Source organism: Rhea pennata, chromosome 17 (assembly GCF_028389875.1).
Source record: "Rhea pennata isolate bPtePen1 chromosome 17, bPtePen1.pri, whole genome shotgun sequence".
Lineage (NCBI taxonomy): Eukaryota > Metazoa > Chordata > Aves > Rheiformes > Rheidae > Rhea > Rhea pennata.
In genome coordinates, this window is record NC_084679.1 from 17,083,877 (window position 1) to 17,099,374 (window position 15,498).

The 15,498-nt window shown below is 61.4% G+C and overlaps 1 protein-coding gene across 2 annotated transcripts; it reads right to left on the reverse strand.

Annotated features, from left to right (window-relative positions):
* Window positions 1-178: 178 nt before the first annotated feature.
* On the reverse strand, window positions 179-12,359 carry LOC134148086 (collagen alpha-1(I) chain-like). 2 transcript variants are annotated; one of them, XM_062589836.1, is made up of 3 exons: window positions 12,174-12,359; window positions 4,747-4,877; window positions 179-4,201 (listed from the first exon to the last, which is right to left on the reverse strand). In XM_062589836.1, the coding sequence occupies exons 1-3, from the start codon at window positions 12,285-12,287 to the stop codon at window positions 3,868-3,870; spliced, it is 579 nt and encodes a 192-aa protein (XP_062445820.1). In that variant the 5' UTR covers window positions 12,288-12,359; the 3' UTR covers window positions 179-3,867. The 2 variants fall into 2 exon arrangements, with proteins under 2 accessions (XP_062445820.1, XP_062445818.1); XM_062589834.1 differs by lacking the exon at window positions 12,174-12,359 and having other exon boundaries at window positions 179-4,352; window positions 4,747-5,906.
* Between the last annotated feature and the right edge of the window lie 3,139 nt (window positions 12,360-15,498).

Here is a 15,498-nt window from a genome sequence, read left to right on the forward strand (position 1 = left end):
GGGGGCGGGCGGGCAGCAGCGAGGGGTCGTGTCACCGGCACGCAGGCCGTTGGCAGGCAATGGCGGGCAACCGCAGGCGGCCCTGGCGGGGGTGTCCCCAGGCGGCAGTGCGCAGCGCCGGCAGTGCCAGGGCAGATTGCTCCTACAGCTGTGAATTCCTCCATCTCTAAGCCGTTCCTTTCCAGCATTGCAGGCGTTTTATTTCAGTACCTTCTGCGAACTTCACACGCAGGAAGGACATTCAAACCTAGGCTAGCGTGTGCCAAGAACAGAGCGAGGCGCGGACAAGTTTGCCCCAAGGGCTGATGCAGTTCCTCACTGTGGAGGACCAGGGCTTGGGCAAGCATCTCTTGGCAGGGATGCGGGTCAGGCTGGAGGCGGCCTCGAGAGCCTGCCTCCGTGGGGAGGTTCACAGGGCAGGTTCTTTGGCCGTTTTCCCCGTTAAAAGACACCACGGGCAAGTGTGCCAAGAGGAAGGAGAGCCGCTGAGGTTGGAAGATGCCTCTGGAGACTGTCTAGTCTGACCCCCGCTGAGAGCATGAAGCAGCCAGGGATCGTGCTCTTCCTCGCTCCACACTGCCATGGGGTGGCCAGCAGCTCCATCTTCCTTCTCTTCATCAGCCTACACCGCCATGGGGCAGCAGGGCAGACCAAACTCCTCTTCCTCCCTCCGCAGTAGATGGACGGGGACACCTTCCTCGCCCCACATGCCCCTGGGCTTGTGGGGGGCTCCATCCTCTTCCTCGCCCCAGGCTGCTTCCCCCATGGCAGACCCTGCATCCCGCCGCCCCTCAGGCCCTCTAGCTGCCCCAGGGGTGATGTCAGGGCCCTTTGTGACCCCCATCACATCACCTGGTGCCTCACGGCCCCTCAGTGAGTGGGGACGAGGACAGCTGGGATCTCTCCAGAGAGGACCCTCAGTCGCCCCACGGCAGGGACCCACGGTCCTGTGCAGGACCCTTTTCTCCCTGCTGCTTCGCATCCCACCTGGGCTCCGGCCACGGGATGGCGGAGAGATGCCCCAGCCGCCCCACATCGGCACGGAGCGAGGAAGATGCCTGTCCTCCCAGCCACCCCATGGAGGCCTGGATTGAGGATGGGGCTGGAAGCCCCAGCGAGCCCCTGGAGGGCTGGGATGAGGAGGAGGACGGACTCCCCGGCTTCTCCGTGGGCGCCTGCGTCGAGGAGGAGGATAGAGCTCCCAGCCACGCCACGGGGCCGCACACAGACGTGGTCCTCATGGCCATCGAGGGGACGAAGCACAGCAGTGCCCATGACACCCCAGGCACAACCCGCCTGCTGGAGGATATGATGGAATACTGCGCCGCCAACCCGCAGCACGTAAGCCTGCAGCGCGCTGGCCGTGGTCGCCAAACCCAGGGCTCTGCAGTGCAGTCAGAGTCTGGGCAGAGGTTCATTCGCCTGTGGCAGCAGGCTGGTGCCACCCCCACCCCGTCCCTTGCAGCTGCAGCTGATCGTGCAGGACATCCACGAGAACCTGCCACGCGTCAGTGAGGCCACAGTCCAGACCCTCAGGACCTTCCTTCTCCTCCTGACGTGCCGCTGCCCCAGCGAGGTGGTCGCTGGCCTGCTGAGCTGCTCGCTGAATGTTGACGGGTACAGCTGCCGCGTTGCCAGCCTGAGTGCAGCATCCCTGGGGCTGGAGCTGTGCACTCTCCAGGCCTCCTGGAGCCCCCGCCCGAGCCAGGTCTGGCAAGGGTCAGCGGGATGCAAGGACACTGACCCAACCCTTTGTGGCTGTCCTTTGCAGCGTTGCCGGGACCATGTGGGAGGCGATGGTGTCGCAGTCATCGACTGCTGAGAAGGTGCTGCAGGAGCTTCTCTGCGTGCTGCAGAAGCGGTCCGTCTGCACGCCAGACACCTCTGTGCAGGGCCTCACCTGCATCTTCCCGCTGACTGTGAGTTGCTCCACGGGCTCGCCGGGCGAGGGAGGCCTCCTTGCGCATGCACGCGTGGCACTAGCGAGGGCTATCTTTGGCATCCTTGCAGGCGATCCGGGCATTGAAAATCATCCTCCTGCAGCACACCTGCAAGCAGGCAGTGAAGGCCCTCTTCCCCCGCATCTACGTGGCCCTCCTGTTGCAGATGTCCTTTAGCCTTCAGCGTGGGCAAAAGGACAGCGCTGCCTTCAGCCACGAGGGCAAGCCTCCTTGCCCTGTCAGGTAGCCTGCTGCCCCGGTCCCTGCCCCACTGCCTGTGCGGGAGCATGGGGTGGTAGACCAGCGCTCTTCTCCCTGGCAGTGCGGCAGTGCAAACCATGCAAGTGCTCCTGTGCTGCGCTGGCTACACGGACCAGGTGACTGCTGTACAGCAGCGCGGTGGCTGGGACAGGATCAGCCGGCCCGAGACCAACGTCACGGGGGTTTCCTTGCTGGCCAGGTAAGCCCCCCCCAGCCCTCCTTGGCCCCTCATCTCACCCTGCGGTCCCAGCATGGTTTGCCCATTCGCCTTGGGTGCAACGGTGCCTCTCTCACCCGTTGCCAGGCACCTGGAGGAGAACCCCCTGGAGGAGCGCACTGCCATCTTCCTGCACTTGAGCCTGGCCCTGAGGGGCAACGACATGTGCGAGGAGATCCCCTCCATGACCTTCCTCATTGAGGCAGGATGCAGGCTGCTGGCATGAGTGGGAAGGGGCGGGCTGGTGGCGGCAGAGTTTGGGCTCTGCCAATGCCTCCGTTAGTCCCCAGCTGTCCCCTGTGTTTCAAGCAGCCTCTGTGCTGGCCCCCTGCACCTCACGTCGTCTACAGAGAGGCCAGAGGGCTGCAGATGGGGAGAGGCTGAGGGGATGGGGACCTGAGCATGGGGGCACAGGGCTGGGGTGGAGGGGCCATGGAGGAGCAGACAAGGATGAGGGAGTGCAGACTGGGCTGGAGATGAGGGGCAGCGGCCAAAGCTGGGCACGTGGGGCCACAGCAAGGGCCAGGCGATGAGGATGAGGACAAGGACAAGGGGCTGGGGCTGAAGGGCCTCTGGTGGGACTGGGGCCGAGCGTGAGGGGGCAGCTGGGATGCCATACCACGTGCCGGGCTCCCAGTCCTGGGGGTGGCAACCAGGCCGCGTGCCAACGTGGCCACTTGCCGTTGCAGCTGCTGCAGAGCTCTAATCTGGGTGCGGCGGTCGACGAGGTGGCGCTGCACCTCTGCCACGCGCGGCTGGACAGCGAGCAGCGGCTCATGCGCTGGCTGGCGCTCCGCGGCCTCCTCTCCCTCTCCCAGAATGCCGCCACGGTGAGCAAGGACCCGCTGCCGGCGCCCGTGTCCGCAGCATTTGCACTGGCAGCATTCTGAGGCAAATGCTGCCTATCTGCCTGCAGGCTCAGAAGATGCAGGAGCTGATCCCAGCCGTGATGGAGCGGCTGCATGACGCTGACGGGCAGATGAACGCCAAGGCGCTGGCGGTGCTGCGCAATGTGCTGCGGCATGCCGAGCCGCGGCAGACCGGCCAGCTGGCTGTGCTGCTGGCCCGCGACCTCCCGTCCTTCTTCCCCAACGTGAGGATGGGGGCAGGGAGGCGGCACGGGGCCCCTTCTCGTTGCCCCCAGCACCGCTGCAGAGGTTGCTGTTTGCCATGGCAGGAGACCAGTGCCGTGCGGGAGCTGGCCCTGGTGCACTTCGGGGAGCTGCTGAGCCGAGCCGTCGGCCGCGAGAGGCGGCAGATGAAGCAGCTGGCGCGCCAGGGACTGCTGCGCCTCTTCCTCCACCTCAGCGACCCCGATGTCGGCGCGGCACAGGTACAGGGCGCCGTGGCGTGGCGTGCGGCCACCGCGGTGGGCACCCTGGGCACGGCAGCAGCCGTGGGGGAGACCTGGCCTGGCTGCGGTGCCATCGCCCGTCTCCCTGCTCCTCCTCAGGCCGCCCGGGCAGCCCTCATGGACGCTGCAAAGCTGCTTGGCTGGAAGCAGCTCCGGAAGCTGGCTGAGACGGTGCAGACCTGGCGCATTGGCGAGTGCCTGGTGAGGAGGCCCCGGCAGTGGCAGGCCTGTGCTGGCTCCCGTCCCAGTGGTGCCAGCAGAGCTCCTGGTAGAGCCAGCGCTGTCCCGCGGGTGCCAGCCAAGTTCTGGCTGGTGCCAGCCCCTGTCCCAGCAGTGGCAGCCTCTTTCCTGAGGGTGCCAGCCACTGTCCCAGAGGCGCTGGTCCCTGTCCTGGAAGGAGGGACAGGCCCAGCGTTGCCAATGCCTGTCCTAGGGAGGGGAAGGGTTGTCCCAGGGAGGGCAACAGGCCCGGCAGTGCCAACACCTGTACCGGGGGTGCCTGCAGCTGCAGAAGGCCAGGCCAGTAGCCAGGGAGTACGTGAGCCACAGCTGCCGCTACCTGGAGGACCCCCGGGCTCCCCTGCGTGAGCAAGCCGTGCGCTTCATCGGTGAGACCCCCGCAGACACCCACAACCCTCTCCCAACCTCCCACGTCCCTCTCCCCCACCCCCAGCTCCTTCTCCCTCTCCCAAGCGCCCAACTCCCTCTCCTCAACGTCTGGGACCCTCTCCCCAGCCCCCAACTCTTTCTCCCCAGCCCCTGTCCCCTCCCAAGTGCCCACGTCCCTCTCCCCAGCCCCTGGGAGCCTCCTGCCAGTCCCCAGGTCCTTCTCTGCAATGCCTCCGTCCCTCTCCCTAGCCCCTCCATCCCTCTCTCCAGTGCCACGTCCCTGTGCCAAAGCCCAGGTCCCTCTCCCCAGTGGCCAGGTGCCTCCCCCCAGCCCCAGGTCCCTCTTCCCCTGGCTCAGGCCTTGCCTTGTGACGGGCCACGTGTGCCTAGGGCTCGCTGGGCGGCTCCTGGACTGGCACGGGCAGAAGCTGGAGGAGATGTGCAGCCGTGCGTAGCGCGCGGGGAGGTGGCCGGGGCTGGCGGGAGGAGGCCGGGCCTGGGGACAGAGGGGATTCCTGGAGCTTTTGAGGGCTGGTGCTCTTGGCCAGGCCGAGAGCGCCCATGGCTTGCGCCAGGCTGCAGGGCTCTCACATGAGTTCCTGGAGGGACTTTTGGGGGTACTGGGGGTATTTGGGGTATTGCTGAGCATGGATAGATCCCCTTGTGCCCTGCTCTTCCCCGGTCCTCTCTCTGGAGGAGCAGCCCGGGGTCTCTGCTGATACCGGGCTTGATGGCCACTCTCTTTCCTCCCTTTGCAGTCCTCCAGCGCTTGGAAAATGACAGCAGCCCTACGGTGCGCTGCCTGGCTATGCAGACCATCTTCATCCTCCAAGCGCCCAGGAGAGCACCCTTGTCAGGCTGCATCTCCCGATCCCTGTGTGCCCGCCTCCGGAGAGCCTGGCAGCACTGGCACCCAGGCCCAGGCAACGGCACGGCCTGAGCATCCCCAGATTCAGCACTGCCCGGTTGCCAGTCCAGCCCCTGTGTGGGGCACCTTCATCAAAGCAGGTGCCTCTGGGCTGTGTCCCCCTGGGCTTGCACAAGGATGAAGACACCCCAAGGCGCCTGGCTCTGCCCATGCCCATATTAAAAAGAGGCTTTTTCTTGTGTTTACTTGGAAGGCTGGGTGAGACGGGGCTGCGAGGCAAGCGGGTGGGGAGGAGCGCTAATGCCCAACTTTGGCTGTGGAGACAAGGCAGATGCAGCTGGAGGGCAGGAGATGCCGGAGAGCGTGGGGGTGCACATGCTTTGTGGGGCAAGCAAGCAAGCCAGGCCCCTGCCCACCACCCCTGGGGCATCTGAAGGAGCATGATTCACCCTGCAGTCCCAGCAGCACACATCCGTGCGCCTTTGGGTGCACCCCAGGGCTCTCGGTGAACCTTGCTGCACACATGAGGCCCCTCCGTGCACCTTTTGGGCTATCCCAGGAGCCTCCGTGCACGTTTTGCAGTGCACCTCAGGCCCCTCTCTGCACCTTTTGGTGCTCCTCGGGACCCCAGGGACGGCCTGTCCGAACCCCCACAGAGCCCCCCCGAGCCCTGCCCCCCCGGTACAGCTGCCCCTGAGCCACAGCACTTCCCAAATCCACACGTGGTGCTAGGTCCCACATCGCCTCTTGCATCTCCCCAGGCACCTACACACCACATGGGGCTCTGGGTGGCTCCAGCAGTGTTGTGGCAGCCCGGTGCCTCCTCCAGAACGTGGGGCCCCATAAAATCCTCAAACCCTGACAAGCATCCATAACACCACCCCCCTCCCCCGCCTTCCTAAGAGCTCCCAACAAAGACCAGAACCAGCCTCTGGGCTCCCATAACACCCCACACCTGATGCAGGGCCATGTAAAAGCCCCACACCATGCCTCAAGGCCCCCTTAGCACCCCACAACCTGCCCCAGGGATCCCATAAAACCCCCACATACTGCCTCGGGGCCACAAACCCCGCACTAGGGCTCCGTAACACCTGCCAGCTGCAGCCTACAAGCAAAGCCGCCCTGGGGGCCATTTCCTGCAGCTCTCCAACCTCTAATCCTCCTTCATCACACTGCACTAACCCAAGTCCACGATTTCCTCTCAAAAAGCAAGTCTGCGGGCAGCCGAGAAGTCCCGCAGCGAGCGCAAAAGCACAAGCGTTGTGCAGTCGCCCTGCGATTTCAATGGGGGCACAGAAGTATTTTAACTGATTGCTTCTGCTTTAGATTGCGTACTCCTGCTCTGTCTTGGCACCCATGTGCTATCGTGGAAATGCACACTGAAAACTCCCGACTACGCAGCGTTGAAGCTTGACTCCGACTGCTTTATAGCCCCTCATGCCCTCAGACCACCTTCTCCCTATTTCACGCGCCGCGTCTCATTAACTGTCACATTTCTGGTGACAAAACACACAAGAGCGCCCGGTGCGCACGGCAAGGCGCACAGACCCGTTGCCTGAGGCTGCGCAGAAAAGAGCCCGCAAGCGGCCGGGTGCTGCCACAATTGCCACAATGCTATAATAAAGCCCTGTCTCTCAAGTCAAAGCTACAGGGAAAAAAATCCCCTTAACGTGACACGTGGCCGTGGCAGTTTTGCTGCCCCCCCACCCAAGGGGGCCAGGTCGCCTGCAGCGCTCCCACGTCCGCGTCCAGCTGCCGCTGCTGCAGTTCTGTCTTTTCCCAACTAACTCCCCAAGACTGAGCTTGGTCTCGACCCCGGATGTCTGATGTGTTTTGCAAGACCGTGAACACGCTGCTTTACAAAGACGGGAAGGGCCACCGGGCAGCTGTTTTGCAGCGCGGGAATTTCTGCTCCCTGCTAAGTGCAGGGCACGCGCGATTCCTCAGCAGGTTATCCGACCACCTGCGGGTGCCGAGGGCGACGCACCGGGAAGCCAGGCACTAGAAAGAAGGGGCGCCGAGACGCAAGAGCGTGCGACTGTCCTCTCTAAAGCACAACCCTGAAGGGACGGTGAACCTCTGTAAGAAAGCGCAGTCAAACATCTTAAGGAGTGCTGGAAACAGCTCTTCAGCTGACCAGATCATTTTACTAAACTGAAGCGCTAATTTGATGCTTCGTGTGAAATAAAGAGAACACAGGCGCTGTTTGGATGACATTACAGAGCGAACGGAAAAGGGAGACGGAGTCCTGGGAAGCTGCGCCAAACCCTTACGTGTTTCCTTTCAGAAGCCTTATGGAAGAAGCAAGCTTTAACAGGAAGACACGGCCTCTCTGCACAGAGACGGGGAGGGCAGAAAGGAGGTGGCCGAGCTGAGACCAGAAGCCAAGCCGCACGCGTCTCTGACGAGCACCCGAGGGAGAAAAAGCCAAACAGCAGGCGATACCTGCTCCTCGTCCCCTCAGAGGATGCCCAAACAACAGGCTGCAGCTCAAAACACGGCAAACCCAAGACTGCAGGCTGTATTTACCCTTCTGAAGGGTAACAGCAGCATGAGAGACCCCCACTTATTTGGATTTAAAGCCCACCGAGAGCATACAGCCAATCCAACAATCACTCTCCTCTCATTTGCTCAGATAAACAGATGCCAAATGCTTCCAACTGCCACTTACTGAGCCACAAGATGGGACTCAGAAATTTGGGTTTGTTTACTAATGCTCCACAACACCTCCATAACGAGCTTTTAATTAAAATCTCATTCTGTTAATCACAAAGGAGGCCGGAAATGCAGCCAGGTGTAACTCGGCAGGTGGTGTGGCCGAGCACATTTCTTGGTGGCTGCCCGAGATGGAGCGTGGTGGGTACAAGGGAGGACAAGCTGCAGTACCTGAGGTGGACACTGAAGCGAGTGGTGCAGGGAAGGGAGCCAGGGATGGCCCAGAGCATCGTTTCCAGTACTCAGGGCAGGGCTGCGCAATTTAAGCAGGAACGTAGCGACGTGATGCAGTGGAAGAAGCTCCAAGAAGCGTCGAGAAGGACCTTGCCCCTCCAGGGGCCTCCCATCTTCTCTCTCAAGACGAGGCTAAAGGCACGCTCAGGTCCCACCGCAGTGCCCCTGCGCTGCTGCCGCAGAGGCTACGGAAGGCACCTCCGTGCGGAGGATTACTGCGGGCACTCTGCACGGAGCCAGACGCAGGGGGCATCTCATGGCAGGCGAGACTCCCCCCGACAATCCGTCACCTGTCGGGAGCTTGCCGCCACGGAAAGCCGAACCACCTGGAGTCCACGACGCTGGGCAACGTGGGGAAAAAAAAGTTCAGGCTTGCCCCAACGATTTGCAAGTTTATCCTTGAATGACTCAAAGCAAAACCTTGTGCGCTCTCAGGTGCTCGCCTGCTTGATTTTCCCAAAAGTGCCGCCTCCAAGCTGCCAGCAGATCGTTCCCAGAGCCGCTTCCCTGCTCCAGGGCTTCCAGCCTGGAAACCCGCCCAGCTGAAAGACACTAGCTGTACAAAAAAGGTATGAAAGGGCATCATAAGGAGTAATTGTAAATGTTGCTCAAAACTGCAGTCAATACCAGAAGAGAAAGACATGTTTCCGTCTCAAACGTCGTCTCGCCTCCCCCTTTGCGTGAACATGCTTCCTTGGCACTAAGCACCGAGTCAGGGGACCGGCAGCATTTTGGAACCTCCAAATATGAAGTCGGATGAGAAAGCCTACCACTTTCCTGGTTGGTTGGTTGGTTGGTTTTTAAAAGAAACCCACGTCGGGAGCAACCAAACGGCACAAACTCCCAAGCACTTCCAGCCAAGCGAGACGGAAGCAGGGTAGGGGTACACGAGGAACACAAACGCCACCTTGCCAGCTGGTATCCCGACCATTTACTGAAGATCCCTTTGTAGCCGAGGGGATTCCTTCTCGCAGCTTTTTTGTGTAGCCGCTACTGCCCACAGATTTGCCTTTTCCACTCCAGCCTTCTGCCAGCTTGCAGAAGCTCTGCAGCCTCCAAAGAGGTCACTGTTGTTACTAACAGCAGTGAGAAGCTGCAAAGCGCTCAACCAGGGATGGAGGAACCTCTACACAAGCCCTCCCGAGTATTCACAGAGCCGAGGGAAGCTGCCTCATTCCCTGTTTGCTTCCTGTGCCTTTCAGTTTTGGGGCAGGGACCAGAGTGAGGTCAAAACCACCCCCATTTCTGGCACCTGCTCTTACACAGGAACTCCAGGTTCGCATCAGTGCTATGAAGATGGCTACAGAGCAACAGCCTTGGGGAAAAGCGCTACCACCCCAAACAGAGAGCGCTACGGCCCAGCCGCAGCCGCTGCAACAAGGAAGGGGCAAAGACACACCCGAGAATGAGACCAGGGCTCTCCCATCAGCCAGCTACCTCGGGTCCCAGGGAAAAGCCTGCACCTCAGCACATCGGAGCAGAAAACTTGACCACAGCAGCTCCTACACGAACGAGATCCTGCCAGAGGAAGAGCATGGAAAAAAGCCTCAAAAGATCCAGAATGCCATGGGGCTAAGCCATGCCAGGGAGGATGGACAGCAGACCACCTCGTCTGGAAGGGGCGCCAGCACACCGAGTTGTGCAGACCTGGGGCTGACCAGCTTGTTTTCATTGGGACAACCACGAGTGACGACAGCAGGTACCGCCAGAAAGCAGCAGCCGCAGAGGAAACTCTCGGCAACGGCACCTCGCAGCAGTATCAAAACCCTTGTGATTCAAGTACCACCACGCTCCAGTAAGCTCCGATTTGGCCTACTGACACGAGTAATAACTTCCCGAGTCGCTCCTTGGGCAGCACCCAGCACATCACTGCTGCGTCCATCGCAGGAGAACATCTGCTCCCAGCGCCTTTTGGGAAGCTTTCTCGGGCAGCTCTGCTCGTACTACGGCCTCTCCTCACCGAGGGGTGGCAGCCCCAGCACCAGGAGGATGCGGGCAGCGTGCTGTGTTGATCATGGGGCCTGCAGCCGGAGGCCACCCAAAGGTGCAGCTCCTACTCCGAGGGACTCACAGCCCTGCAGAGGAACCGCCAGACCCTCGTTGCCTGCTACCTCCATCCCACAGCGGCGCCGGGAGGCGGCTGCAAAGCGGCAGCATGGACAGGGACAAGCACGCGGAGGAGCAGCCGGAAGCGGCAGCCGTTCCCTATATCCTCCTCCCAACCGGGCTCCCCGGGAGAGGTCGGCTCCTCTGCAAGCGGAGAGCAGCGCTAGCAACGCCCGACTCCCCCTCGGCGCGTTCAGACGGGGCCACCAAGGACCGAGCGAGCTCCCTCTCTGCCTGACTAAGGCTCCCACCGCTCCTGCGCCACACGCGGTGTGAACCAGCCCTGTGACCTCCCTGCTTTGCTCAGGTTTTCCCCAGCTCGCGTGCTCCACTGTGCTCAAAGACGACATCTGGCCACCCTCTTCCCCGCAGCAGCGGGGTAGGATCCCTCCTGCAGCCTCGCAGCTCCTTCCCGGGTGCAGGGAAGCCACTTGGCAGCGACGACCGTTTGGAGCAGAATCTGCCGACGAGCCCTCTTCAGAGGCACGAGTCACACCGCCAGACTTGACTCGAGCGCACTGCGTCCCCACATCACAAATTCTTGGAGCCCCACGAGAAATGACGAGCGGCCGCACCACTACTAAAGCAGCGTTGCCTTGTCCTTATCTTTGGCAGCCTCGGGGAAGCAGGGGAGAAGCGAGCTAGGACACTTCACCTCTCGCGGCAGCGCGACAGTGGGAACCTCACACCGCCGTGGCTGAAAATAAACCCTTGATCCCTGGGAACGACAGCAAGCTCCGCAGACACATCTCCTCAGCAACAAAGACCACAAGGACAAATACTAGTTTACGTTTTCATCTCGGTGCCTTTCCGTGCCTAATCTAGAGGCCTGGCTGATCGCGTGAAAACAGCAATTACAAGTGAGGCTCCTGGGGGCTGGCATCAGCCCCCAAGGGAAGCGCGCCAAAGAATCATCAAGGGCCAGGAAAAGGAAGGACCAAAGAAAGAGAAAAGCAGAAGAGAAGAGAAGTGAGTAGCGGAACAGCATCCTGTGCCTTCTCAAACACATTTCTTCCAGCCGATGGACCTCGGCAGTCAGGCAGCGTTTGAAAACCCTCCTGGAAACCAACTTTTGAGTGGAATCCTTCTCGATTTATGCCTTGGCACACAACATAACTTGAGCCCTAGTCTCCTCACAAGGGCTGCTCAGCAGCCAGCAGCAAAGCAAAACTCGAGGTACTAACGATCCCCTTTCCTTCTCTCCCACCTCCCTAACACGCTTTCTTTGTGCGCTTGCACTTTCCACGTCTGCTCTCAGCAGGAACGTAAGACACGGCAAACGTGAAAGCACCCAGGCGCAGGGGCTTGCTTCCCCCTCTGCTCAGCAAAGGCGGCGGCGCGGGGCACCGCGCAGCCGCTTGCCGCTCTTCCTGGCGGCCCACGGCTCAGCTTGCGCCTGCTGCTGCTCCCTGGCGCCGGAGAAAGGCCAAAGCGCAGCCGCCGGCGCCGGCGCGAGAGGGCCGGCGGGGCGGGATCCCGCTGGCCGGCGGCGAGCCGCAGCCTGCGGCTCCCTCGGAGCGGCTGGGGCGCCGCACAGCTCAGGCGCTGCGGCCCCAAAGCCGAGGCTGCGCCGGCGCCGGGAGCCGCGCCGCTGCCGGTGGGGCCGCCGCTCCGCGCTCGAGGCGCCGGGAGGCTCCGGCGGCGCCGGGGCCCTGCTGCGGCCCACGGCCCCGAGAGCGAGCGGCGAGAGGCGGCGCGCAGGCTAGCGGGGGCAGCGGGCTAACGACCCCGGGGGGCAACGAGAGGGAGCAAAGACCCGCAAACGGGCAGGGCGACCCCGCCCGGCGCTGGCCCCCGCCCCGGGGGCGCCGTGGCCCCGGCCTGGCGGGCGGCGGCGGGGCCCCGGGGCGGCGGCGGCGGGGCCGGTACCTCGCAGCTGAACTCCATCTCGGCGTCCATGGTGACAACGCGCACCGTGAAGGTCTTGGGCTGCTTCCTCTTCAGCGAGCTGAAGCTCATGCGGGACGCGATGGCCCCGGCCATGGCGGCGGCGGCCGGGGCGGGCAGGGCGCGGCCGCTCAGCGCCGCGGGCCGCGGCACCGGGGCGGGGGCAGGGCCATCACGGGGGTGCCCGGGGGCCGCGCAGCGCCGAGCCGCGGCCCGGCCCGGCCCAGCCCGCTGCCCGCGGCGCACCCTAGCCGCCCCGCTCCGCCATCGGCCCCGCGCGCGGCGGCGTCCCGCCCCTTCGCCGCGGGTCCCGCGGCGCCGCGGCCAATAGGAAGCTTGCGCGTGCCGCGCCGTGGTGTTCGCTGGTGAGGGAACTCACTGCCCGCTGCCGTGAGTGGTTGAGACGGCCGCCACTCAGGGCGGTGGGGCCGGCCCTTCCGGAGCCCCCTGCCCCTTCCCAGGAGGCCGCGTTGAGAGGCAGCGCGGGCGCGCGGCCTGGCGCGGGCGCCCCCTGGCGGCGAGGGGGACCGGGCTCCACAGGGCCTCCGTGCGCTTGCGTGCGAGAGGGGCGGGGGAGGGAAGTGCCTGGGCACGCCGAGCGTGCGGCGGCTGCCGGCGCGGGTTCCTGCCCCGGGAGCTGCGCTGAGGGCCTGTGGGGCTGCCGGGGGCTCTGGGGCGGGAAGGGGGCAAAGGGGCAAGAGGGGGCTCTGGGGCGGCAGGCGGTTATGGGGTAGGAGGGGGCTGCAGTCACGGGTCAGTGCTGCCCTTCGCTCCCCAGAGAAAAGCAGCAATAGGTTTTATTGAGAGAAAACAGTGCTGACGGCAAGGTTTGCTCGGGCATTTCCTGGAGGCACGGCAGGCTTAGGCCAACGTGTCCGGGAGGCCCTCCCGTGGGGTGATGAGGCTCGGAGCGGACCCTCTTGCTTTCTAAAGTCCTTCCCAGAGGTGTCTGGGGGCGGCTGCATCCCTCCTTAGTCACAGACCTGGTCAGGGGGCTATGTCTAAAGGATTATGTGCAGTCAAGCAGAGATGCAACTTAGCAAAGTTTCAGCACGCTATTAGTTGCTTACAGAGGACTTGCTGCGGGTAAGGGATCTCTCAGCCTCGAGGAGTAACCTTGAGAGGCGTCCCTGCTCAAGGGGAGATTTTGCCGTGCAGCCCGTGGCCGTGCAGGAGAGCTAACGAGCAGCCTGGGCTGATTCAGGCGGAAACGCACCCTACAGCGTATGAACGATGCTCTCCACTAATATAAGTAAGGGGCTGTTGGCACAGTTAGAACAGGAAAAAGATGTCTGTGTGTGGTCCAAGAAAACTGGATAAAAGCGGTCCTTCTTTTTCAACCTCTTGAGCTTGTGGTCTTTGAGTTTTCTGTTGGACTGTGTTTAAGCCTAGATGCCTCCTGCCATAGCTGTAGGGGTTTGACAAAGGCCCCTACGTGCTTCCCAGTGTGGTAACTTAGTACACATTGCAGGAGATTTAACTCAGTCTGCTTATTTGATTGTGATCGACCCATAACTGCCCAGAAGGGAAGCGGGTTCAGAGAAGAACACAGAGGGTGACTGAGCACAGTTGTTGCAAAGAAAGCTGATTTTGTCTCGACACACAAGGGACTGGAGGGTGGCCTTGGCTTTAGGCTCCCCTCTGGCCTCCTGCAAAAAGCTGAAGGCTGGCAATGCATCGTTACAGGAGTAGAAATAATTAGTGGTAGAGGGAACGTGCTTCCCACCTGAGCTGCGCCTGGTCCAGCAACCAGTGCTGGTTTGAACTGGTGGTTTGCTACTTTTCCCTGGCCCAGAGAGATGCAACCTGATACTGGGTCACAGTTTGAGAATAACCAGCTGCAAACTTGGTGTGCTTCAAGTGCAGCTCCGTGGGCTTTCTACCTGCTCTAACGACCTCAGAGCAGTGAATGGGCTACACAAACAAGAGCTACACCACAGCGACTCCATTAATCCTTCCAAGAGAGGGATCCCATGTCTGGGAAGCTGCTAGTCGGCTACAGAAGCAACAAGCCCCCATGGCAAGTGCCATGGAGAAGGGATTCCTGTCAGTAGCTGCATGAATTCCTGTTGAAATGCAAGCGGATCCCCCTCAACGTCCTGGAGATGAGGCGGTGGTCAAACAGGCAGCTCAGGGCTCAATCTGGGCGTCTCTGCTCGTTTGCAAAGGGAAAGGAGTACGGGATGCTGTGGACTCTACTGGGAGCAAGTTAACCCTAAGTGAGGCTTGAGTTCCGTCTGAGACCTGAGTGTCTTCCCTTGCGGGGAAATGTGGTGTCACCTTCTCAGCGTGGGAACACTGATAACTGGCAGAGCCCCCAAAGGCCGTCTCTGACTGGTTCTGTCCATGGGACAACATGGGTATTGAGGATCAGCTGCAACCCGTCTTTAAAACTCGGGTTTCCGGAGCAGTATCAGCTGTAATGGCATGAGGTCAAGGACTGATAGCAGGCAATAGTTACCCTCGCTAGCACTCCCTAGTGTTACTCGCTGTATGATACTGTAGTGTGTCACTCACTCGCGTTACACCACACAGTTAGTCCAAATGTAACGGTATGTAACACACCATCAGATGGAAGCTGCGCGTGGTTTTTCCAGTAGAGTGAAATAGGTACTACAGACATGAGGGGCAACATACGTTTTTCGACCAAATCGCCACGCCGACTTACCTTTTAACCTCTCATCTGACTGAACAAGATGGCTTGTTTTTGCACCATCAGTAACAGACCTCTGTAACAGTCAGGGTTTCCTTGCATCATCAGCTTGATAACTTTCTCAAATAAAGCACCGAGGTGACTCAACCCCCGTCTGAAAGTAGAATTTGCTTAGAAGAAAGTGAAGGAATGATGATAGCTGATAGCAATGAACGGATTCAGTTAGCAAAAGTGGAAAGCAGCCTTGCTGAACATCGTGGGTGTGATATCGCTAAAGGCTCGTCACCAAAAGCTGCCCGTGGGCTGCAACGGATGTTGACATCCTGGGCTCACGCTGTTGGTGAGCACTGTCTTGTTATTGGTTGTAACCTTGATTCTGATTTTTTTTTCTTTTAACACATGAATGAAGCATTAAGTTTGATCACACACCAGACATACCAGACTATGTGGCGGTTGCTGGCGTAATGAGTGTCGCCCGGCCGCCGCTTGGACTCTCCTGTGAGAGGAGCGGCGAGCACTGCAGTTTGGCGCCAGGGCCAGAGCCGGGAGCTGCCAGGGAGCCCGGCTGCCACATCGCCCGGGGCCGCAGGAACCGTCAGCCGGGGCCACCAGGCAGCTGCCGGCCCAGCTCGACATCGCCCCCACGGGCCCGGG